Consider the following 27498-nt stretch of genomic DNA (forward strand, 5'->3'; position numbering starts at 1 on the left):
GGGAAAAATTACAACTTTTTTCTAGAAAACACAACTTTGTTTCCTGTAATCTGAAGTCTCAAAAAATGTTTTTTTTCTTTGACATGATGGGAGACACATGAGTTTAGCCTTTATTATTCATGTTTAGTGCTGGATTCTCAGTATTTGTATGAACGTATTTATTGGAATCAGTGTGTTGTATACAGGAGATAAATACTGTAAAATGTGAATCTAATACTGTGATGATCAGCAGAAAAATCTGATTCCTCATCAAACCTTGAGTGTTTTTGTTGTAGACTTCAGAGTCTGAAACTAAAGACGAATTAAAAGTTTTTAACAGGTCTGTCAGTGCTGAGAAACCTTCAGGTCTACGGTGCAATCACCACTCTGCCTCTGAGGAAACCCAGTAGTTTCAAAATCCAATTCAAAGTGGAAAAAACTGAATTTATTCATGACAAAAAGTCAAACTGATATTTCTAGACTTGGATTGTGCACACAGATAAATTAATAAACACTGTTAGCTGACATTACATTAATGGTTGAGAACCTTTCGTTATTACATTCAATAACTCCTCCTTTTCTCTTCTTCTCCCTCAGAGTCAGATGTTTAGTGTTAGCTCAGTTTTTTCTCTTTGTGTAAAAAACAGATAGGTCCAGGACAGGGTTAGCCTAGCTTAGCACAAAGACTGAGAGCAGGTGGAAACTGTTAGCATAGCTCCATCAAAAGATTAAAAAGTGTGAGAATCTGTTTATAAATGTTCTGTTTTCAGAAACTGTGATTACTAAAACCTGTGGTGAGAGTGTTAATGTAAACAATGCCCAAAGTATTGCTAACATTAGCAGGCTAATTTTTGGCCAATTTTAGTGCACCGGTTTTATACAATTAGTTATTCTGATGGTGCAGAGTTATTTTAATTTACACCTGAATGTCCCAGTAGAGGCTAACAGTTTCCCTCTGCTTCCAGTCTTTGTGCTAAGCTAAGCTAAACCCGTCCTGGAGACAGAAATGAAACTGAAACATCAGATTCAGGAGGAACCAGAGAACAAAGTGGATTTATTTAAAAGTTTATGTTTTTAATACTTATCATAGTAATTTCTGTTTAAACTGTCCAGTATTTGTTATAAACATCATCGTGGATCCATAAAGTCTTCAAAATAATGGAGCAGAAGGTCATTTTAAACATGTTTCCAACAAACTGCTGTGACGTAAAGAAAACATTTAGCTTCAGTTGGCGGATCCTGACAGGGCATTTTCACCATTACACATCAGGACTGCATTTCCCAGAAACCACCTGCTCTGTTACCTGTGGGGCAATTTCACACCTTCTCTGGTAAAATTTCAAATTATTCCTGTTTACTTTGTTTAGCACTTAGATGTTCTTGCTTTTCGCTACGAGATCATGTTTATCCTCGGAATGTTTGTCATATGCAGAAATCAGTGCTATTCGTCCACAACAGGTAGTTCAGCCTATTAGTGGTGGGGGGCACTATCTGTTGTCAAGTTTCTATCCCTATGTAGAACAAATTTTAACTGAATTTCCAGAAAATGGTGAAAGTAAAACACGAGTCCACTTTTGCTTTGTGAACATGAGTTGATTAAGGGCAGGTGGAACTGTTTCTCCAGTCGCTGCTCTTAAACCACCACAGAAGAAGAGGACACAGCAAGATGAGGTCATTAAAAGAGCTCCAGTCAAAGCTCAGACAATGGAAAACCATGTGGAGAACATGATGGAAATCTGACGTTTCTGTTGGTTTCATGTGTTAATGTGAGGAAGGTTCCAGTCTCCTCATCGCTTCACACAGATCTGGTATTTTCCTCTCTGTTTTACTTTGGGCTTTATCCACACAGTCACTGTTACAGTGGATCAGTTTGTTTATAAATGTCCATTGTTTCCACTAAGGTTTTTTATGTGCAAAGGGAAAACGTAAATAAAACAGGTGGATGGAAACACTTATTTTCTCTGTTTGGTTACATTATGTGTTGAACAGTGATGATGCGGCTCTGCTCTGCCCCCTTGTGGATTAACTTCTTAATGCTGCAGTTACACAGAAAGTACACAGGCAGCCACAATGCAAACATGCTGCAAGTAAAGTTTAATGTTTCACTTTTTCCTTGACGTTTTTGTGTTTAAGACAACATATTTACTGAGAATACATCCACATCAAGCCAGTTAAATGCAAACATGCATCTTTTTCTCTTAGCTTCAGCCACCGTTCAGACTAAATTTTTCTCCCCAAAACATAAAAACCCCCCGGATGAATTCAAACCGGAGATGTTGCATTAATGTGGTAGCACTTTAAATGTTCAGCCATCCGGGCACTTTAATGGTCACTCATTTTAAACGGCAATATATCCGGTCACACAGCTGTTGTCATCAATGTGTATGTATGTTGATTCTGTCAGATGAGTTTGTTATCATAAAATCAGTTTGGTCGGCTGCGATGCAGTTCTATTGTTTAACTGAAAATACTTTGAAGATGAAGAGATTTAATTGTTTTTCTGTTGTTCAGGTGTTTAACTGTGGACAGAGCTCTCAGCTAAAACCACCTGGAGACTCTGTCAGTGTGGACACAGACAGCGGTTTCACATCAACATAGTGTTTTATAAATTAGAAGGCGAACTAACCTCGGTCTGTGGTCGCCACCCTTCGGTAAGGACGGACACGCTTGTGTTTCCGAACTTTAGTGGCCACCACACCTGCACCAGACCGCAAACACCACAAACCGTCATGGAGGACATGGAGTCACCTATCCACAGCGTCACATAACAGTTCATACAGGTACGCACATGTACGCGCGTATGTCAACACATCATCACAGCTACACAGAGAGAAAATCATTAGAAGCATGATTAAGGCATAAACTGAGACAAATTCTGGTTACAGGTGAGATCTGAGAGGTTCTCAGGTGATTTAAACAACAGATGTCTTTTTTCCCATAACATTGTGGCTTTTTTCAAAATATTTAGATTTTTTCCTTACAATTTCAACTTACTTCCCAGAATATTACAACTATATTTGCACAATATTATGACTTTTTTTTTTAAAATAATTCAACTTTATTCCTAGCTGTGGCCCTGATACTTCATTCTATCTTGTAGATCATGACATTGAACAATCAGACTTCTGTTAGTGAGATGATTTAAGGTCAAGGACTTAAATGTTTTTTAATACAATTAAAAATTGTACTTAATGTACTTAGTGTTGGTCTTCTGGTTAGAGCTGTTCCCTTGGTTTACTGTAAGTGACTGAACTGGTTTTATTGTTAATTATAATTAATCTTAGGTCTAAAAATAATTTCAAAATATACTGTTGTTTGCATCACTGAAACGTGACTAAACGTCCTTAGAATCTTCTGTTGTTTAACACAGCTTGCATCAATTTGAAAACCTAGCATCAGATTAGCATCAGAACATGGAGACGTGATGAAAGCGTGTTGAAGGCGTGTTGGAGGTGTGTTGGCTTCCATACACTGTCTAAGTTACAGATTAACAGGTGTTGCATGTTTCATTGCAGGAAGCTGCAGTCCCATGCTGCAGCCTTCCCATCATAAGTTTGTTAAATAAAACTGTGAGGTTCAGTCTGTGCGACATGTCGACAGTAGTACAAACATCTTAAAGAACACAGTCGTACCTGAACACCTCGTTCACAGTAAATGTTACATTACAAAGATGTTGGAGACACAGAGCAGCGCCCCCCTGTGGACAAACACACTGAAGAAAGCTTTTATTTTACATTTTTAACATACTGGATTGTGGTGAATCCAAAACTATTTTATGTTTTAATTGATGGTTTGTGACATTGAAGACAGTCGAAGATGAATTTAACTAACAAACTCTCCACTCTGGCCATCATGTTTCAGTATCAGGACACTCTGTGGAGCTATTATTTTTAACGTAACCTCCCTTTACTGTAGTGGTCTTCACAGGTCGATTCAGTCCTGATGTGACCTGATCCAGGACCTGAGTCAGATCTGATCAGGTCTCTGGTCTGTGGGTCAGTGTCTGATACCCAAATGGATCCGAGCATGCTCAGTAGCATATCTGATCGTGTGTGTGTGTGTGTGTGTGTGTGTGTGTATATATATATATATGTATATTTATATAAAAAAAGTTTTTTCATATTTCCTGAAATGTTTTGACTGTTTTGTGGAAATACAATGAGTTTTCCCTCCAAATTTTACAACATTTTTCTCTTTGAATATTATAACGTCTTTTTGTCGTATTATCGTAACTTTTTCCTTGACTTTTTCTACTCGATATCTTTCCTGATAGTGCGCAAGCTCAGTAGGAGCAAGTATTTTAGGGAACCAGCAGCCTGTTAAAGCCTGATGTTGAATTTGATCAACAGATATAAAACGGATTGCTGATCTTCAGTCCGTTGAAAGAACATCTAAAGTTGACATTATTACTATAAATGAGTCTCTGAATGTATAAACTAATTTATGGAGTTAGTTTCTATGACTGAAATTAATTTTTTATTGCTGCAGTTTTCTCCATCAGGGTCTGTTCTGGTCCAACACATTCTTGATCAGGTCTAAGTATCCTCAGGTCTGTTCAGATCAGCTCTTTCTCTGTAGAGAGTAATGGTTTTCATCAGGTTGATTTTGGATCTGGTCCAACACCTTGGACCTGTGAAGACCTCCGAGTTACTGTTGATGACTCAGTCCAGCAGGGGGTGACACCTGCACAGCAGGTTTCAGCTGTGAACAAGGCGTGTTTGTGTGTGTGTGTGTGTGTGTGTGTGTTTGTTGTGGAGGAGGTGTGGTGTGGAGGCAGAGGAATGCTTGTTTTCTCTCTCTTAGGAGGTGTGTCTAAGGAGCAGTGTGGGGGCGGGGCTCCACTGGCCATGGGGGTGGTGATGGGGGGTGGGCGAGCAGTCGCAGGAACAAGGGGGGGCGGGCTTACCTAACACCCCGCCAGAGTCCAGGGGGTACTCCAAGATGGAGGCTGGTGCAGCCAGAGCGTATGGGTAGTCGTACGGCGCTGCGTAGATCAGACTGGACTCAGGCCCCGCCCCCGGCATCAGAGCTGGCGTTCCATTGGGCAGCACCGTCTGAATCTGACGAATCAGAGGCATGAGGGCAGGGCCTGTGGGGGCAGGTGTACGAAGGGTGGTGGGCGGGGCTAAGATGGGGGCTGGACCAGAGAGGACACGAGGAGTCTGAGTGGAGGCTGCAAGAGAGAAGGCAAGGGAGGCTGGGGTGGGGTGGGGTGGGGTTGGGGTTGTTGGAGAGTGGGAGGAGTGTGTGGGGAAGGGGGGTAGACAGTTTTTTAATTGGTCAGTCTCTCTCTCTCTCTCCCTCAACCAAGGTGGTCAGGCAGATGGCTCCCCACCAAGAGATGGGTTCTGTTCAAGGATTCTACCTGTTAAAAGGGAGATTTCCCGTATGGGGGAATGTTGGGTCTCTGTAAATATAACTATAAAGGGTACGGTCTAGACCTGCTTTATATGAAAAAGTGTCTTGAGATAACTTCTGTTATGATTTGATGCTATATAAATAAAATTAACTTGACTTGATTTGATTGGTCAGACACTCTCTCTGATTGGTCGGACTCTCTCTCTAAATGGTCAGTCTCTTACAGGGTTTGATGTTAGCGTCTCTGTAGGTCCCGTTCAGGATCGCTAATTCCATCAGCTGCATCTTCTTCAGACTGTCTTCCCCCTCCGCCTGAAACACACAGACACAACCATGAAACAACATACACACATATATATACAGTACATATGTGGACAAATCCTCCAGTGTTTTCTGTCTGTATTGTCTCCTCTATCGCTGTAGTGTCACACTTAAACTGAACATTTCCACTGACAGTGAAATTGAAGTGTTCGTGTTGACAGTGGACAGATGAAGGTCGTTATCCATTCTCTAAGTGCTTGTCTGAAAAAACATATGAAGAAATATCAGTAACAAACGTGATAGAAATCAATAAAATAACCGAAAATCCGATAAAAATTTGTAAATTGACAGAAAAAATATTAGTAAAATATCTGACTGAAATTAGCTAATTATTTGAAAAATGAAATGAATGCTGACTCAGACTTTGTGGCAAACCAACAGTAATGTAGCTTCAGTCCGAGCTCCACAGTCTGGATGTGAAAGTGCTGCAGCAGGAGTCACTGTCATCTTCAAATTTCAACCATCAAACTCACTATTTCTGTCTCTGCTTTCAGAAGAAACTGAAACTTTCCGACGCTATAACATTGGAAACATCAGAGATCAGCCAGTGGAGGCTAACCATCTGCCCTGTGTAGGCAAACCACCCCGTTTTTAGTGGCCCCTCCTCAGCCCTTTGTCGGCCCTTTGTTGGCTTTTTGTCAGTGTGGCACTCAAAATGTAAACACGAGGATTTAGTGGAGATTTATAAGTAAAATAAAACTCTGCTACATTTATTTGACTGCTTTAGTAACTAGCTACTCTTCTGGATAAGAATTTACATAAAAAACATACAATCAGTTTATGAAATACAACACATAGCTACAGATTAAACCAGTGTTTCCCCCTGACACTAAATCAGTGTGTAGTTGTGTGTCTTCGTCATATTTCAGTTTTCGAGTTGTATTCAGTTCCACCAAAGAGACATTTCCCCTCCAAACTTCTCACATGGTTTTTTTCAATAAATGTAAAGAAAAAAAAAAAAAAAAAAAAAAAAAAAAAAAAAAAAAAAAAAAAAAAAAAAAAAAAAAAAAGAAAAAAAAAAAAAAGAAGATCTGAAATCTATCATGAAACCCCTGTTAGACCTCAGATTTACCCTGCCTAACCCCAGAAACCAAACCAGTGGACTAAACTACCAGTATACTAAACTATAAACAAAAAGCAAAAAGAGCAGCCAGCTCCAGCAATAAAACAAATAGAAAGCATGACTGAGTCAATGATAAATAAATAATAATATTATTTATAATACACACACAGGCCAGTTTATTTTTTTTTTTTCACTTTTTTTTTTTTTACATTTTTTTGATTTTTTTTGATGATTTTTTTTTACTTTATTTTGATTTTTTAATTTATACTTCTTTATTTAAAATTTAATTTTTTATTTTATAGAGTACTTTTTTTTTAAGTATACTTTACTTTCTAGTACTACTTTACTTGTAGTGGTGGTTGGTTTTACAGTTGAGGGTGTATTAGTCAGTCAGTGTGTGATGTTCATTCTTAGTTGTTGTTGTTTAGTTTTGTGATAATTAGATTTTCAGATTTGATGCTTTTTATTTTATTTTTTTTTTATTTTTTTTTATTTTTAATTTTAGATTTCAGAAACCTCAACCTCTAATCAGTTCAAGATCACGTCTCTGACCCTCAGTGGTGATTAAAGGGACTGAACTTCATTCTTCATTCAGGTGATGGACCTTTAACCAGCATCAGACCAGGCTTCACACCTGTAACCACCACTGTGTACAGTGTGTGTGTTTACATTCTCCTGCAGGTTTTCAGCCCGCTGACACCACGGGACCACAGAGTCGCCTTTTCTGAGGAGACTCTGGCCACTGGGGGCGCTGTGGAGCAAGGTTTAGACTTTATTCTCTTATAACACAAGCTAACTGGAAGACATCCTGTAATACAGCTGTAACCACAGGTATTACACCTGTAATAAACCTGTAAACACAGGCAATACACCTGTAAACACAGGCAATATACCTGTAATACACCTGTAATACTCTTGTAAACACAGGTATTACAACTGTAATACACCTGTATGCACTGGAAATACTCCTATAAGCACAGACAGGCAATATACATGTATAACACCTGTAATACACCTGTTAACACAGGCAATACACCTGAAAACGCAGGTCATACTCCTGTAACAGTCTGCAGCTGCTGTTAGAGGAGAATAGTAAATATCAACAGCTGCGGGAAAATGCATGTACAACAAAAATGTACAAATACCCGAAAACATACAAGTGCTGACAACTATTTGAAAACCAAAAACTCAAGAATACCTGAAAATGTAGGTAAAATGTACAACACACTAAGTAAAGCTGCCTGAAACTGTACATGTATATCATATTTTCCACTGCAAACCTCTAAAATTTGAGTACCTGAAAATGTAAGAATTCCTGAAATAGAATGTAAAAATGTACTACCCTCTAAAAATGCACAACTAGCTGAAACCGCACATGTACATCAATGTGAAAACCTACAACTACGTCTTTAAACTTTGACTATGAAAACTTACTATTCCCAAAGAATGTAAAAATACCTGAAACTTTGCACCATCCTGAAAATATACGTAAAAAATCCTCTAAAAAAGAGTACAGCCCACAAATCTGCAACTACCACAAAATATATGTGTGAAAAATGACAACTATAAAAATGTATGACTACGTGAAAATGAATGAGAATGCAAAAATATCTGAAAATGTACATATGTCTGCCTGAATATCTACGCAGTAATTTACTATCCCCTGAAGCTATCTGACTACTACTCAAAAAATTATAAAAATACTTTACTTACTCTTACAAATACTACAAAATGAAATTATAAAACATCTCACTGCCTATCTTAAGTTCACAACTACTACAACTAAGTACAAAATTAGAACTACTAAAAATGTATGAGAATGTAAGATTATCTGAAAATGTACGTAAAAATTTTGTACCCCTTAAAGATGTATGATTACCCCAAAATATACACTTTGAAAATGTAAATATGTACAAAATGTTCTACCCTCTAAATGTGTATGACTACTAGAAAATGTATGCAAATCATAGAAAAAATGTACAACTACCTCCTTAAAAATTACAAATACCTGAAAACTTACGACTAACTCTTTAAACTTTACTACTATGTGAAAATATACGACTGCCCAAACATGTATGAGAATGTCAGAATACCTGTAAATGTATTTATGTCTACTTGAATGCGTAGACAATACTTTACTACCCTCTACAAATGTAGTAAGTCATAAAAATTTACAACTTTCTAAAAATGTACGTCTACCTATCTTAAAATTTATGAAAACCCAAACATGTAAGAATACCTAAAACTTTATGACTACTTGAAAATGTACTAAAATGACTATCTGAAAATGACATTTTTAAAATTAACAAATCACTTAAAAGATTATTACTGATGTGATTACCTGTGCAGTTTTAACTTTCCTAAACTCAAACAAGCTCATTAACTAATTAGATAATTAATTTATGTCCTTGTTTTCATTCAGTCCAACCACAAACCAATTTCTTAACAGCTTTTAAGGTCACTCAAACATGAAACGAACTTCACAAGGTTCCTGTCCAACTTCCTGTCAGATTTGAACAGCCACACACGCACGCACACACACACACGCTCGCGCGCGCACACACACATACACACAAGCACACATACAAAATTATCAGGCTCTCTTCCTCTTTTTCTCGCCCAGCGACAGAGTCTTCCCGACTCACCATTGGTCGGATGAAATCAAGGAAGTGAGAGTGGAGGAAGTCAGGATCAGCAGAATCACTGCACTTCCTGTCTCACTGTCTCAGACACACGCACACACACACACACACACACACACAGACTCTCTCAACAGCTTCATTTCGACAGGATTAATATCACAGGAGTGGGTAATAAAATATTTCCCCTCGTCCTTCAAAATAAAAGTCGTCATTCTGGACAACATTATAGCTGCCGACAAATCGTCATTGAGCCTGATGCAGAAACATTTTCATATTCTCCTAAAACTCTCTGACGTTTTTTCTCTATAGTTCTGAGTGTTTCAGAGCCACATTCACAGAACTCTCCAAATTGAACAAACTTGTCGTAGATCTCTGGTTTCAGCCTGATGAACGTCACCTGTTTATGAGCAGGTGATCGTTCGTTAACTTTCTTCATTAACATAACTCTTTAATGTCCAGTTAAAGCCGCATGCTCTGATCTGTTTGTAGAGAAGTTTCATTCACAAAAAATAAAAACAGGAATTGAACACTGTTTCAGGTCGGGTGTCAGAAATCAGCAGACAGAAACAGAACAGATGTAACTGAGCTGAAAGTATTAGAAAATATTAATAATACAGCTGCTAATGACCTGTAATCAGATCAGAGCTGTACTGTGACAGAAATAAAGAACATGAAGTAAGAAAATAAAAAGATGATGTTCCACTGCCTGGTGCTTTAACAGAGGATGATACTGTCCTGACCTCATTTCACCAGGGTTAAAATGCTGTCCAGAAGGATGAGTTAAATTACAGAGGAGCCTACCAGACGGGATTAAAATCACTGACCAATGCAGGTAACGATTAAATCAGCCAGAGGTGTAAATAAAATTCTAATTGGATTTATTATCACCATAAATACTCAGCCACAGCGTCCCTGTAACCCTGTCAACATCTTTCAGCCATTACATGATTCATATGACTTCTCAAAACCACAATGACATCAACTCTGTTTCAACACAGTTGATGTCACACACACACACACACACACACACACACCCTGCCAGGACAGGAGGTCGTGTAGTTTAAAAGGATCAGGAACAGCAGGAGGAGACAGAGATGTTACAGTAGAGAGTCAACAGGTGAGTCAACAGGTGAGAACACACAGACACAGCAGTTTAATTCTCAGACTTCATTTGTACTCTGTAGCAGAAATATCACTGATACTATCTAACGCACACACAAACATAAGTTCACCAGTAATACACCTATAATACACCTATAGTATTCGTATCTATATACCTGATAAATATACCTATTGTATATATATATCAGATATCAGAGGTCAGAGGTCAGATGACTCACAGCAGGCACCAGCAGCTTGTTGACCTCCTCCACAGCTCGTTTGAGTTTGATCTCAGCTCTGTTCTGAGCGTCTTCCACTGTGATGAGGACATGAAGATCCTCGTTCAGGTGCTCCCAATTAGGCTTCCCTCGATTCTGCTCCTCCTGCACACAGAGGTAGAGAGAGACAGACAGGTGTTTGTTCAGTGTGTGACCTCAGTGATACTCAGTGGGAGTTGTAGTTGACTTCTGTCCTAGTTTTTATGTTGACAGGCTTGTAGTGTTCATGTCATGGAAAGTAAATTTTTTATTCTATTGTACATATAGATTATATATTTGCTCATTTATAAATAAGCCCCTTAAATAAAATGGCAAACAGTAAATACAGTGCACTGTATAGTAAACAGGGAGGCTTGCAGACACAGATCATGTCGATTAGACTTTTCTTTCCTGATCCAGTGGCGCCTGAAATAACGGTTCCCACTTGACAGCTGTAGGGCTGACAGCATTTAAAATGGAGAAATTCAGTGGTGAATTCATTTCATTCCGACAGAATCACTGTGATCGGTGGATTCACTCGTAGGATGAAGTAAATCTGTGAAATGTCTTCACAATTTTACTTTGGTGAACACTTACATGCAAACTTCTGACCAATAATAAACTGCCTTTTCTGCTTTTTTCCCTGTTTTACAGAAGAAAAATATACACTACAACACAACATTATATTCCTACAACTGTACAAAACAAGAGAAGGGACAAACCCAACAAACTACAAGTTGAAATACAATTCGCATCATGTAACATTCAAAACCTTTATTAACAATATTGCGAAGGGTGGCCATCACTAACAGTGATGGTCACCCAAGTGACTGTCATTCACGTGACCGTTATTTCACACAAGTAACGGTCAGTTACTCATTTGGTAAACAGACATTTTCTTTTTACCAAATCTCAGAGGAAGTAAACAAGCCAGCAGAGAAGGAATACAGAGAAACCTGTTGTAGCTGACCAGCACTAACACAGCTGGCCGACATGATAGAAGTTAGCTCACCTTACAGCAGTTTACCTATTTACGCAATTGCTACAACCTTCAATTCCAGGACTACAGGCCTGTTTCTAAGTGCTATACAAAAGCGACTGGACTTGCTTGACTTGCTTGGTTCTTGAAGATGTTTTCACCTGTCACCCAAATGGGTTCTTCAGTTCTTCTACAGGCCTGTATACTGACACAATGAGGTCTAATCTGCCCAGCAACCTGAGGAGCTACAGCTGATTGGACAATCATTTACACACACACACACACACACACACACACACACACACACACACACACACACACACACACACAGATGAGCTGTGATAATAAATAAGTCCTGTGTGTGTTTCAGCAGGACATCAGTTAGAAACAACAAATCAATCCAAGTCTCACATTTCTGTTTTTATCTTCTCCTCTCCTCTCCTCTCCTCTCCTCTCCTCTCCTCCTCTCTCCTCCTCTCCTCTCCCCTCCCCTCCTCTCCTCTCCTCCTCTCCCCTCCTCTCCTTTCCTCTCCCCTCCTATCCTCCTCCTCTCCTCCCTCTCTCCTCTTCTCCTCTTCTTCCATCTGGTTTCTGTTGAACTCCTGTTGCTCTTTCTGTCTCATGTATCTCTGTTAGCATAGCAGGTGGCTAACCTTGTTAACAGTTGTATGTTTTCACAGCAGTTTGACCTGAAATGTTTGAAATTGTTTTCATCTTTTTTCTTTCTTTGTCCTCTTCACTCACTTTATTATCACTTCAGTAACTTTATGACTTCAGTCACTTCTACTACTTTTTTTAGCAGGAGAGGTGAGTCGGTGTTGCTTTTAATACAAACCTGATTCCAAACACAACTGGGACGTTGTGTAAAACTTAAATAAAATTTAGTGTGATAATTTGCTTATCCTTTTTGACACATGTTCAATTGAAAGCAGTACAAAGACAATATATTTAATGTTTTACCTTATCAACGTCATTCATTTTTGTAAATATATGCTTATTCTGAATATGCTTATTCAAGGGCGACAATAGACTGGGAAAGTTGTGGAATGCTCAAAAAACTTCTGTTCAGAACATTCCACAGGTAAACAGGTTAATTGCAACAGGTGATCGTATCATGATTGGGTATGAAAGGTGCCTCCTTGAAAGGCTCAGTCAGTCACAAGCTGGGATGAGGCGAGGTTCACCCCTTTGTGAAAAACTGCGGGGTTGAATACTCAAACAGTTTAAGAACAACATTTCTCAATCCACAATTGCAAGTAATGTAGGAATTTCACCATCTACAATCCATAATACCGTCAAGAGATTAAGAGGATCCAGAGAAATCTCTGCACATAAGGGGCAAAGCTGAAAACCAACACTGAACGCTGATCCCTCAGGCATCTGTGATGGTATGGGGTTTGTGACCATGGCATGGGTAGCTTCCACATCTGTGAAGGCACCATTAATGCTGAAGGTAAAAACAGGTTTTGGAGCAACATATGCTGCCATCCAGACAAAAAACTTTTTCAGGGACATTCCTGCACATTCAAGTAAGACAATGTCAAGCCACATTCTGCACCTGTTACAACGGCGTGGCTTCGTATTAAAGAGTGCAGGCACTAGACTGGCCTGCCTGCAGTACAGATCTGTCTTCCATTGAAAATGTGTGGCACATTATAAAGCACAACATACTAGAATGGAGACCCCGGACTGTTGAGCAACTAAAGTCGTATATCAAGCAAGAATGGGAAACAATTTCACTTTCAGAACTTCAACAATTAGTGTCCTCAGTACGCAAACACTTACAGAGTGTTGTTCAAAGAAAAGGTGATGTAACACAGGGGTAAACATGCCCTTGTACCAAGTTTTTTGGAACATGTTTAAGGCGTCAAATTCAGAATTAATGTATATTTTAAAAAACCAACAAAGTTTATCAGTTTGAACATTAAATATCTTGTCTTTGTACTGTATTCAATTGAATATAAGTCGAAAATGATTTGCAAATCATTGCATTCTGTTTTTATTTACTTTTACACAGTGTCCCATCTTTTTTGGGATCGGGTCATATTTCGTATTTTTCTGATGATGATAAACGACGATAAACGACTTTCTTCAGAATCATTCAATCACTAGGAGACTCTCTTCTCTAATAAACTCTAAATGTTTTCCAGCAATGTCTGTCGGACTAAGAGGAATTGATGAAATTTTGTTCACTTTCTGTGGTCTGTAGTGGATGGATGGATTACCGAACAGACCTACCAGGCTCTGGACAGAAGAGACTCAAAACCACAACAAGGAGACAATTCTTGTGAAAAACGTAGACGACCACAACTGATCACTGACTTATCCTGATGTTTTGTTTATGTTTATTATGTGTGTATATGTTATGTTCATGTGTCGACCATGTGGATGAAAAGAAAAATCATCTTCTCTGTGTTACATACACTGTCACCTCAGGACAGACGACAGCTCATCAACATGGCCGGTCCTACTGGCTGTTCAGTGGACGCTTCCACCCATCAGAAAACAGTTGAATAAGGAGCGTTCATCTTTCTGACTGTTGGCTCATAACAAGCACTGATCGACCCAACATCACCCCTGCTATTACCTGGGTAACAGCTGCCAAATCAGAGGGCTCATTTAACTGTCAATCTTCATGATGTAACTCAGGGAAATAAGACAGTGAATGCTGTTGTCAGGTGAGGACAGACAGGAAGTGAAGAACAAATTAAAGGTCAAAAACAGAAAAAAATGAGAAAGACTTTGCTTCAACAATAATGAAACAATAATCTGTCTCTATAAAACAGCTGTTAAAATCAATATACATGTGTTTAAAATTCAGAAGTTTAAGTCCACAATCTCTTTATCACACTGTGTATTGATCATGACCCCATTTTATAGTCTTCATTACAACGGGGATTATTTTACTTTTTCCACAGATAATCCACTGATTCTGTCTGATAGACCCCAAAACCTCCGTGAAACATCTGTGTTAATGAACTGTCTGTGTAAGTCTATTCCCTTGGCTAAAATTTAAGCGACAATATATTTTGATTTAAACTGAAAATTAATTGTGTAAATTCAGGTGTGTGTGCGTATCACTGTGTTTCAGTCTGTTTGAGAGTGTGTATATGTGTATACCTTCTTTTTGTCTCTCATGGAGCCCTTCCCTCTCACCATGATCTTACATCCTGTTTCAGCCTCCAGCTGCTTCGCTGTCAGACCACGAGGACCCAGAATCCTCCCCACAAAGTTAAACTGATGCAGAGAGAGAGAGAGAGAGAGAGAGTTACCATGGCAACCAGCCAATCAATAAGTAAATACAACTCCCCTATACAGACCTATTCATATTCTGATTGGTTGGTTTGCAGTCATATTCCAACTGAATGATTGGTAGTCGCGTTGTGATTGGCTAGTTTGTAGTTGTATACCGATTCAATGCTTTGTAGTTGTGGTTCATAGCATTGTGAGATTTATCAGAGTGCTTTGTGGCCTTTGTTTGGTCTCTAAAGCTCTACATTGTCCACCCGACTGCCCAAAATCTCACAGTGTAAAGGAGCATTAAATTGAAATTAATAAACTGCAGTGTGCCACTTTCTGTTGTCTTTTTTGATTCATAGCAATGTCATCACCCACTGAAGTGAAGTACAGGAGCTCATCATCAAGTTAGAGCACATGTTCATAAGTTTGTTAATCACAAATACTCACTCTGTACTAAAGACATAAATAATGATCACACACATTTTATAGCCTTAACATAACATCTGTAAATTATTTCTAGGGTTTCTGCAACTTCTTCTTCTGTTCAAGTTCTGTGATCATCTTCTTTTCCTTTCACCTGGTTTTAATAAAACTTTCCCTGCAGATTTCACTTTCATTTCATTTCATATTAGTCACTTCATTCATGTTTTTGAGGATCTTTGTAATTAAAAACTGCTCTCTGGACTAAAAAACTAATAAAGTTAACTGAGCCAGTTAACCTGCTTCTCTCTGACATGGTTATTATCAGGATTACTGATGTTAGACTCAGGAAACACAGACACATATTAATGTTGAACCTGCTTCATGATAGAGAACTCTGACAAGCTGTCAGGCTAAAGTTAAAGACAACACACACACACACACACACCAGACACACACACACACACACACACACACACACACACACACACACACACACACACACACACACACACACACACACACACACACACACACACACACAACATCACTGCATCATCGCTTCACACAGTAGGAGCTGAAACACTGACGGACTGTGTGTGTGTGTGTGTGTTTGTGTGTGTTTGTGTGTGTGTGTTTGTGTATAATAATGAACCTTAATTAACCTTCATTAGCAGTGCAGTGATCTTGAACACAGCATGCAACTTCAACACATACATACAGACACTTGCTTATGGCTGTCCATCGAATCTGATGCCGACGTCCACTTCTGTCTTTTATCAGCGAGTTCTTTGATGGCTGAATAGTCCTTTCCTAGATCCACAGGTCCTATTGCAGGTGGTACCTGTATTTGTGGTGGTAGTTTTAGCGGCTACCATGAGTGTGCTCCTCCAGAGTCTCCTTTGCTGTCTCCTGGCTATCCTTTCCTCCTCCAGCAATGGGTCCCATCCAGGCACAGCTGCCGCCAGGTGTTTTGGTCAGCAGCAATATCAAGTTCTTGGGTCTGACTTTGCAATTCCTTTACACAGTCTTCAACTGGGCCTTGTAGCACTCCCTCTGCCATGCAGCAGAGCATCATCCATGGTATAGCTGGCTGTATAATACTCTGCAAAGCAGCCAGTTTGGGGCCATCCTTACCACATGTCCCAGCCTTCGTAGCTGGTGCCGGGTGATCATAGCCCCAATGCTTCTGCGGTTGGTTTTTCTGAGAAAATCAGAATGAGGCACATGATTATGCCAGGTAATTCCCAGGATGTGCCGAAGGCAGTGTAGGTGGAGGTGCTCCAGGGAGTTCGCTGTAAAAAACCCAAGCTTCACAGCTGTAGAGGAGGGCGAGGATGCAGATGGCTTGGTAGACGCAGACCTTTGTGTGGAGATGTAGATTCTTGTTTTGAAAGACCCGGTGCCAAAGTCTCCCAACGGCGGCCGATGCTTGTTGGATTTGTTCATCAGCAACAGTAAAGACTGGTGGTGTGGGTGGGATGTTGGCACTCAGTTGGCAAACTACTTCTGTTTTGGTGGTGTTGACAGTCAGCCCCATCCTGCTCTACGTTCTCACTGCTGCATGAAGGACAGACTGGACGTCTTATGGAGTTTGAGGCTCAAGAGCACATTCATCTTCAGCTCAAGGACCCTCACTCTATGAACTTTGGTGGTTGCTTGGAGCCCCCTGATATTGAAGAGGTTGCCGTCTAGTCTGAAGTCCACTGCCACATCGCTGCTGTCCTCAATCTTCTTGTGGAGATGTTGGGTGATACATAGGAGAAAGATGTTAGAGAGCACTGGTGCTAGAACACACCCTAGCCTAATGCCTGTATGTACAGGGAAAGGGGCAGACTATTGTCGTCCTATGGTCACCCGAGCAGTCATTCCATCGTGAAACTGGCAAAAGATGTTGACGACACTGTTGGGACATCCAAACCTGAGGAGGATGTCCCACAAATGTTCTCTCTGGACAGTGTTGAAGGCTTTGGAGAGGTCGACAAAGGCCATAAACAGGTCCTCATGCTGTTTCCAGTACTTTTCCTGAAGCTGTGAAAACCATTTCGACCATGCTCTTGTTCTTCCTAAGCTCACACTATGATTCAGGCCGTATTGATTCTTGATCAGCCTCTGACGCATCACCTTGGCCAGGACCCTACCAGCAACAGTAAGGAGTTTTATACCTCTACTGTTGACATGGATGGCCTTGTCACCCTTGTTCTTCTAAATGGTGACAATATCTCTCCATTGCTGTCCCCCACATACACACACACACACACACACACACACACACACACACACACACACACACACACACACACACACACACACACACACACACACACTTACATCAGGGTACTCCTTCACAGGGACGTAGAGTTTTTCCTGCAGTTGGACAGTCGGACCGACAGCATCCGGCAGCTCGCTGCTTCTCTCTGAACCATTCAGAGTGTCGTTATACATGTCCTTCCTCACACGGCTGATCTCTGAAACACACAACACATACACAGTACGTCAACACACAAGTGTTAAGATATACAACACACACAACACGTCAACACACACTTGAACAAGCACAACATGTAGTCAGAGTCTGAGCTTCTGTACTGCTATAATATTGCCTTATTTAACTGCATTAATAGATTTTGTGTTTACTTGTTTTCAGCAGAACAGTCTGTAAACTCAACGCCTGACATATGATCAGCTTATAGACGTGTTTCTGGTTTATATTCAGTCCGGTATAGGAACAGCAGTGGGAAAGAAAACTCATCACCACAATGTCATGATAGCTTATATACTGTACGGACAGTTTCAGTGTTTCACTGTTTTTTTCGAGCACAATAAAGACTATTTTTTATTTTGAAATAAATAGAAACCAGTATGAGCATGAGTTTGGATAGCAAACTAATTGGTCACCTAGCAGATTAGCCAAAAATCTGTTCTCGCTTGCGCGTTGTGCGTCCCACTGTACATGCTCAGTAGGGTTTCCCCCGCTGGTCCCGCAGAATTTACATTGAGATGTCATGCAAATAAAACTCACTTTTCTAGGCTCTGGGAAAGTCTTACAAACATAACCCCTTCATGCATTAAAACACAAGGAGTAATAACTGAGCCCGTTTGCAGCTGGAGGTGTCAACAGTTTTACATGTCTTTTACAGGATTTTTGGTTGCAGTACTACAAGTCACCACAGGCTGAGTGGGGGCGCTGCATCTCATCTGTTAATACATCGATGGTTCCGAGTCACACTGAAGTCGCTGCCATCTCCCACAGGAAGTAACAGTATCCCAGGTAACTGTTGCCATGATGCCCTCATCCATGACATTCAAAGCCCCCAGATTTATTTATTTCTCCCTGTGCATGCTGGGAGATTTAATGAAGCTGTCTGTTGGCTATATCAGTTCAGAGCAACCAAAATCCTCCCAACAACGCCTCACACAGCCAATCAGGAGCCAGGACACTCTGTCTGAGCCAATCAGGAGCCAGGACAGTTCAGCCTGAGCCATATACTACATTGGGGTACTCATCAACTCACCCTGGTTAAACTGGACTCACAGGCGCAATATAAAACAGCTTTTCCCATCCTCTTTGGCTTGTGACCCCTTAAACCGACACTGTGTCTATTTTAAAACACATTGTCACTGGTTGCATATGTCTACCAACTTTGATCAATTCAGCCAAAGGGATTTTGTTTTCCATATTTTATTTGAAGACCTGAAGCACAGATTAGAGGACAGTCTGATAAAAATCAACGGAATCTGTAAACATCAGAAACATGTTTTTTTATTTCTTTCTATCCTGTAATCCCCTCGCGACCCCTCAGATTTATCTTGTCTGCCTTTGTGGGGTTCCTGACCCTCAGGTTGGGAACCACTGCTATAAAATGATGTGCAGTGGTGGTAGAAGTACTCAGACCTTTTACTTCAAAAATAAAGGTACTCACCATGCAGTATAATGAATATTATGTTACTGTATTTAATTATTGTTGTATTTTATATGTTCATCATTTTAATGTTGCAGCTGGTGAAGGTGTAGATCATTTGAATTACTTTATAAACTGCTGAGTAGTTCAATCTATGATAAAACATCATTGTTTATTTATTGATTATATTTTCTTTTATTAATCTGAATCTGTAAAGTAACTCCACCTGTTAGATAAATGTAGTGAAGTTAAAAGTACAATATTTAATTCTGAGATGTGGAGTAGAAGTATAAAGTAACATAAAATGGAAATACTTAAGAAAGAACAAGTACCTCGAAATTGTACATAAAAGCAGTATTTGACTAAATGTAATTAGTTATTTGCCACCACTGCTGACAGGAGGAAACTTGTTAGCCTAACAATATTAAGGCTAAAAACAATCCACTCTCTGTAGGAGCTGGTGTTACATTCACAAACAGAATATCTGGAGACTGTTCTCCTGTTAAAAAAACAAAAAAAAAAACAGCCCACAGGTCCTTTGTGCAGGAGCTTATTACGACACATAGCTACGTTTTACTGTTAGGTGACCTCTATTGGCCGTAGTAATTATGACAGGAGCAGAGGAGGAAGACAGCTGACGTAGTATAAAGAGAAACGGAGTCCATGTTAGGAGGAAGTCAGGGCGGATGGATGGTTGACAAAACACAGGACTTTCAAACACGAGACTGCTGTTAGTTTCCTGTTTCAAAATGAGTCAACGTTGTTTCTTTTATCCACAACCTTAACCTGTTTGTTATTTTAACCATGACAACGAAGGTCCAGAAGGTCCAGTATACCTGCCGCTGTCACTCCTATAGGTCATATCTGAGGGTTAGGATAAACGAACTACGTGGTCATGTAGGATGGAGGGCTTGTTGGATATCTGATGTGCAAATGCAGTGTCCTCCAATATAAAATAATTAAAACTTCTACAAATGTAACTTCTAGTGTGTGTGTTTGTGTGTGGTCAGAGCAGGAAACTGATTGGACTTTTTGAAAGCTGACAAATCACGAAAAACATCAGAAGAAAAGTGTGTCTGAGGGAAAGGTTTTAATAACAGAGACCATAAATCACCCTGACAGTTTCATCAACACACACACACAAGTTTACACAGCTATCCTTGTTAAGACATTGCATTGACTTCCATTCATTGTGGACACACACACACACACACACACACACACACACACACACACACACACACACACACACACACACACAATGCTGTGATAATAATAAGAGATGCTCCACATAAAACTGCCAGACAGCTTCTTCTCTTGGAGCCAGCCTGATGTATGTGTGTGTGTGTGTGTGTGTGTGTGTGTGTGTGTGTGTGTCTACGTGTTTTTCTATGCTTGTGTGGACAAATTTTGATTTGAAACCATCATTGTAAGGACATTTTGTCCAGTCCTTACTCCTTCAAAGGGCTGTTTGAGGGTTCAGACTTGTTTTTAGGGTCCAGGTTAGAATCAGGTTTAGGTCAGTGTAAGGGATTAGGGAACGCATTATGTCAATGAGTGTCCTCACAAAGACAGAAGTTCAAACACGTGTGTGAGTTGGGCTTTGTAGCAGTAGCAGTAGGAGTAGCATTGGTAATCGCTGTAGCAGTGAGTCTGTCCTCGGCAGTAACGTTTAGAAACAGCATGTGTTCACGTTGCCACTGCAGCGCCCTCTAGTGTTTGTAGTAATTCTGACTGCGTTCTGTCGGGATCACACGGGGGAGGGAGACCACTACAAACACCAGATGTCTAATTTATTTTCTGAAATGCGCTTTAATGTTTAACATGGTTTCTTTCTATTAATTAACTGAAACAATTAGTTTTATTTCGGCTTTTTAATTGATTTAATTAGTTGGTGGATAGTTTTACTCTGAGGCTACAGGAACAAACATGTTTTAACACTTGACTGTTTGTTTAAGGTTGTTTAATGAACATTTCTCAGAATGTGATCAGTACGTTACTGATCAGTTTGGTGACAGCTTGTTGATAGCGGATCAGCCTGATGTAAAATGCTTCACAATGTCATCTCCATAAATTTGTCGGTGCTGTTGTTGTGGAGTTCTCTGCTGTCTGTAACCGTTAAGCCTTTCTAAAAGGATGAAAAATGAAACAAACTGTAATTTATCAGAAAAAGGAAAACATCAAACAGGTGATCAGAGTCTATGTTCATGTTCCTGTGTCTGTTCAATAAACCTGTATTGGCACAGTTTATGAGTGAAGCTCCGTCTGTTTACACTGCAGTCATTCCTGATAATAATAATAATAATAATAATAATAATAATAATATAATATCCAGAACAAAATCGTCTGTGCAGCAGACATAAAACGGGCTTGTTGTTTCTTGATATTCTATTGTATCATTGTTTGTGGTTTATGTTGCTCTGTTTGTATTTTATTGTTGAGTTTTATGTATTTTAAAGGTCGATCTAGGGACGGGCGCTACTTAAGACTATAAATGCCATAAATGTGACATGTGGCACTGGTTCATGCTACATACTGTTATATCCTCATACAAATAATTTTCAATTTTTGGACTAATGTTACTTGTGTGAGGGGCTTCTGTGATTTGAACCCACGCTGCTGGTTGACGTTTTGGAGACTGAATATGTGTCATGTTAGTCAAAGCTGACAGATGTCTATCAAAGTCTATCAAAGCGAAAAAATAAGTTTTGGAAATACCAGGATGAGTGTTGACAACAATTTACATTAAACCGTCATTTTTCCAGCAGTCATTTTATTTCTAATAGTTTTGTATTGTTTTTAACGATCTAACATTGTTTATTCAATATTTATGTTTTTTTAGTTACCTTAAACAAACACCATTTCCTGTAAGACTGCAGGCCATCATGATTCTGTAATAATGCCACGTTCATGTCATATCAGAGTTACCCTAATTATCGGTTTCCGAACTATAAACAGCATTCATGTCAACATCGGAATCATAAATACGACTGGGACAGGCTCTTATTCTCTTAGATGCATAAGTATTTGGAAAGTGACACAATTTTCGTAACTTTACCTCTGTACACCCCCACAGTGAATTTGAGATGAAGCCATCAAGATGTGATTGAAGTGTAGACTTTCAGCTTTAGTTCTAGGGGTTTAACACCATTTTTATACATAGTCCCTCATTTTCAGAGGCCCAAAAGCATGCTGGGATACTTGTCAGCTCCTCGTAAAAAAAAGACAAAGTGAGACCTCTTCAGGTCATCTCGACTGAATCTGGATGTGACTCTGAATGTGAACAGTCGACTGTGACTGAAGAGGACAAGTACAGTCTGAGAGTACGTCCACACTAAATGATAATTCCAGTCCATTTCAGCCTGTATTTCCCATAAATGTGTCCATTGTGACTCTTTGGGCTGGAATAACTTTGCACTCTCCACCTTGTTGTAGAGATTCAAGGAAACAAAGACTCACACAGAACAGTGTATACAGTGTCTCCTACAGCTTTCTAATGAACCTGATTTTTACCTGAATCGTTTCAAACTCTCGTCTCCGAATCTGAACCAAAGTAAACAGAGAAAAAAGCTGCCTGAAACGACATTATGGCTGACTGGAACCTGAATTATGCTGAGCTGATGATAAAATACAGACGTTGTCAGCCAGCTGTCCATGTGATTCCTCACCAGATATTGCTGTGATGCAGTTTTGTTGTTTAACTGGAAAGAGTTCGAAGAAGAAGAGATTTACCTGTTTTAACTGTCGTTCAGGTGTTTGACTATGGACAGAGTTCTCTACTAAAACCACCTGGAGACTGTCAGTGAGGACACTGATCGGTTTCACATGAAAACAGCTTTTTAAAATTTAGATGGCTTCATGTGGATGTAGTCTGAGAAAGGCCTTTAGTGTCATTAACCACCGCCCTCTTTCTGTGTTTAATACTCTTATTATTTTCATTTTTGACTTTTATTTTATATTTTTTATATTCTTGTTGTGATCTCTAATGTGTTGTATGAACAACAACAAAGCAGAAACACGTGGGTCTCACAATAAAGTGGTTTTCAATACTACAAGTTTTGGCTTTTTGACCTCTGGGCACACAAACACACGTTTGTCTTTCTATACTTGTGAGGACCCTCATACACATGATGTATTCCATAGCCCCGAGCACAAACCTGATTCTAACCTGAACCTTAAAACCAAGTCTGAACCTTCAAACAGCCCTTTGAAGAAGTGAGGGCCGGCCAAGATGTCCTCATAATGCAGAAATGTCCTCACAATGCGGCAATGTCCTCACTGTGATTGTTAAAAACTGAAACAGGTCCTCACAAAGACAGATATACAGACACACACACACACTGTCTCTGGTATTACTTTCTGTCTGCACAACTGAGACCATTACAGCAGGGACGCCAGCCAAAGGGAATTCTGGGTAAATTGATTTTCCCTACGCACGCACGCACGCTCGCGCGCGCGCACACACACACACTTCCTTTTAGCTTCTGAATTAATTCATTATACCAATTAAGAGATGAATAGCTGCACTTACTGTAATTGAGAGAGAGAGAGAGGTCAGAGAAATAAGAGAGAAGATGAGGAGGAGGAGGAGGGAAACACAGATGAAGACATTCAGAAGAAACCAAATATAATGTGGTGCATTCAGGTGCTGCTGGGAAATTTCACCGTTCACATGAAACATAAATCTGCCTTCTGTCAGGACCAACTGTCCAATCAGAGACGTTTTTAGTCACAGTGAAGTTGGGCAGGAATACCAGAAATTTTTGTTTTTTAATTCAAAACATCCTAACTACTTTAAACGTCACATTGATGTAGAATCTGTACATTGAACTTCTGACTGTCTGCCGTTTATTTACTCACCTCACTGTATATGTATCCTGTACACAGGGACATGATGAATAACCTGGACGTTATTTATGTTCCACTGAATATGATGAGACTTATAACCAGGATAGTGAAAGCGTATGTGTGCAGATGTGTCCTCAGTCAGGTTGTTAATCAGTTAAACATCAGTTACAAAAGTACTTTCAGCAAAATGTATTTTAAGTATCAAAAGTAAAAGTACTCAGGCTCCTTTGACGGTGTTGTATCATATATACATATATATAAAATTATAGGATTATTAAAACTGATGCATTAATGTGTAAGAAGCCATTAAGAAATGTAACTATTCTATAAACTGTTGGGCAGTTTCATCTGCAAACCCCCCAATTTCATGAAAACACACAGACGAGTGACAAGTTAAAGAAAGAACCCGAACAATGAGCAGAGGAACAGGATGACGATGCCTCCATCCACAGGTCCCGAGGGGTCACTGAATGGTCTGATGAGTGTGAAAATGACGCGAATCATGTGACGTGGCCTTCGCAGTCACCAGATCTCAACCCAGTTGAACACCTACGGGAGATTTGGGACCCACGTGTTGGACGGCGCTCTCCACCACCACCATCTAAACACCAGATGAGGGAACATCCTTAGGAAGACTGGAGTTCATCCCTCCAGCAGAGTCCAGAGACTTGGAGAATCGATCATGAGGAGAACTGAAGCTGTTCTGGAGGCTGGTGGTGGCTCAACACCTGACTGAGACGCTCTATGCTGCTTTCTCCTTTAATCTGTCACCCATCTGTTTCTGTGTATAATTACGCCTTAAAACCTGTATCTTCTAAAAATCTGAGAAAATCTGTCAGTGCAATAAGAATTCTGTATTCAAACAGATTTCACTTTAAATTAGTTTAAAATTTCTCTAGAAAAATCAGAGAGTGTAGCATCAAACAAGAATGAGGCAGTTTGCCGTTGTTTGAAAAAAACACTTCAAACTGCATTGAAAAGAGGCTGCAATAATCTTATAGCACTGCGAGTTTTTCACTGTTCGTAAAGAAAAAGACTATGGATTCAGTTACAGACTAAAATGACTCGATAAGAAAGAGATTTCATGCAATCTATCGTAATTTAGAGGCAGTTTATGTTTTGTCAAATACATGTAGTGCAGTAAAAAGTAAAATATTTACCACTGACAACTCTGGAAAGTAGCATGAATTGTAAATACTCGAGTAAAGTTCAAGTATCTCAGATTTGCACACAAGTGCAGTACTGTAGTACGTAGTTCCAACACTGCCCACAGACCAACATAAGACATGTTTGCCTCAACACCAACTAAACTCACACACTTCATGTTATTTATTCATTTAACTTGTGAATTTCTATAAATGTTCTCTAACGTGTTTTCAGGTGAATAATAAACTCCTTCCGGTCATTTTATGTATTTAGTTTTTCACCTAGAAAACAGTAAAATCATCTCTCTGCTCTCTCAGTAGAATCAACTGCTGCAGATATGTTCTGTGTGTGTGGGCTGTGATTCTCTATCAGTTCCAGATGTTTCTGATCCCCTCGTTAGTGTCTTCACCTGTTCCCTGATCAGCAGGTTCTGATGAGTTTCAGGAGGTTTAAGGTTTGAAATATTCTCACTGTAAAATAAAGGTTTTAAGTGTTTTGTTTTTTACGTTGTTGTTTTTGTTCTTCATGGACAGACTTAAGTTTTTATAGATTTAAACAGCCCCGTCATATTTGTTTCATTTTTGTTTAAAATAATTTAGATAAAAAGCTGCCAATGATATAAAACAGAAAAAAATGGAAGAAAAACTCACTTTGCCTGAAAATGTTTCCACTTTGTTTTAAAGTGACTGAAATGATTAATCAGTTATCAAAAAGACGCCAATTATTTTTCCTTTAATCCACAAATCATTTCAGCGCTGACATTCATGTTTTCATGATAATACTTTTGCACTTTTACAGTAGTATTACCAAGAATGCAGGGCTTTTACTTGTAGTATTTTACACTGTGTTATTAGGCTGCTTTGACTGGAGTGAAGGATCTGAGTACTTCTTCTACGACTAGGTGAAGTCAGCAGTCCAAGACTTAAACAGATTCACTTTATTGTGACATAAGACTGAGGACACAGGAGAATAACTACATGTCCGAAGCTGGAGCCACAGACAGAGAGTTTTGGGGAATTTTATATTTTTTGTCTTGAAAAGTGACTGAATTAATTAATCAATTACAATAACAGTTGCCAAATAACTTTCTGTCAACTGACCTATCACTTCAGCTCTACTCTTACTGTAGTGCAGTAAAAAGTGAGAGTAGAGGGATGAAAAGTGACAGAAAATGGAAATACTTCAAGTTAAATTCAACTACATCAAATAGTAAAGAACTTTAGTAAAATTCCACCACTGATTAACATAACATGATAATGTAACACTGATAGAGGCCATTCTACCTGCTTAATAAGTACTTTTACTTTGGATACTTCGGTATTTTTACTTAAGTAAAACTATGAATGCAGGACTTTTACTTAGCAATTGATATCTTTACTTAGTATTATTACAGTTTGGCATCAGGCTGCTGGTACTGGAGAATCTGAATATTCCCTCCACCGTTTTCTCTGAAAAATGAATTAGAAACTGATTTTTTTTTTTTTCTCGTGAAAACGCAGACAGACAGGTGAAGAGACAGACAGACAGACAGACAGACAGGTGGTCCAGTGTCTCACCCTCGTCCAGCAGTCTCTCCAGGTGCTGGAAGATGCCGCAGAAGTTCGGCAGACTGCTCATCAGCTTCTTGTCGTTCATGAGCTGCATCAGATAATCCGGACTGGGCCTGGGCTTCTCCTTCCCCTCCATCTCCCCCACCATGGTCCGACAACCCAACACACCCCGACACAAAATACCGAACAAAATACAAAAGTGGATCCGGATCACAGCGGACCTCCTGTGTGTATGATGAGCATGGAGATAAATCCACACCCGGACCCAGACCCGGTCCCGGAGCTGTTTTCTGTTTTCTCCTCTTGTTCTGCTTTTAATCCCACAAGTTATAAAAATAAAACTCTCCTCCGGCCGGTAAACTGACCCGGATCACAGGGGAACCGGCTGTGACTCCGGACTTTCTCCCTCCAGAAGCTCCAGCAGCTCCGGCTCTGGACCCGGCTTTCTCTCCGGACCTCCGCGGTGCTCAGCGGCTGTCTGTCGGCCAGCAGCGGCTTCGTCCCTCCGCTCCGTCCGGTCCACCACACGCACTCTCACCCACACAGACACACTCGGCGACACTGAGACCTGCAGAAGGACAGTCAAGTTCTCCAGCAGGATAAGCGGAGCTTCCGATCCCAGCCTCCAGAATAAAAACACGAGCCTTCAGTATAAAAGCATAGTTTCAGTCTGTGCATCACGGCGTTGAACG

The 27498-nt window shown here is 39.8% G+C and overlaps 1 protein-coding gene across 1 annotated transcript; it reads right to left on the reverse strand.

Annotated features, from left to right (window-relative positions):
• Positions 1 to 1742: 1742 nt before the first annotated feature.
• LOC120796761 (protein quaking-B-like) lies at positions 1743 to 26954 on the reverse strand. The gene is made up of 6 exons (XM_040139807.1): positions 26813 to 26954; positions 17692 to 17828; positions 14821 to 14937; positions 10704 to 10847; positions 5562 to 5649; positions 1743 to 5176 (listed from the first exon to the last, which is right to left on the reverse strand). Exons 1-6 carry the CDS (start codon positions 26952 to 26954, stop codon positions 4779 to 4781), a joined length of 1026 nt encoding a protein of 341 aa, XP_039995741.1. The 3' UTR covers positions 1743 to 4778.
• Positions 26955 to 27498: the final 544 nt, after the last annotated feature.

The sequence above is a fragment of the Xiphias gladius genome, chromosome 11 (genome assembly GCF_016859285.1).
Source record: "Xiphias gladius isolate SHS-SW01 ecotype Sanya breed wild chromosome 11, ASM1685928v1, whole genome shotgun sequence".
In the NCBI taxonomy this organism is placed as follows: Eukaryota; Metazoa; Chordata; class Actinopteri; order Istiophoriformes; family Xiphiidae; genus Xiphias; species Xiphias gladius.

What these genes read in the sequence shown, in the direction of transcription:
- LOC120796761 (XM_040139807.1), bottom strand. Translation starts at nt 26,954, where the DNA reads ATGGTGGGGGAGATGGAGGGGAAGGAGAAGCCCAGGCCCAGTCCGGAT. An exon ending in CCATGAGAGACAAAAAGAAG is followed by an intron (nt 10,848 to 14,820) that starts GTATACACATAT and finishes CTCTGTGTGCAG; the next exon opens with GAGGAGCAGAATCGAGGGAA. An exon ending in AGACGCTAACATCAAACCCT is followed by an intron (nt 5,177 to 5,561) that starts GTAAGAGACTGA and finishes ACCCCACCCCAG; the next exon opens with CCTCCCTTGCCTTCTCTCTT.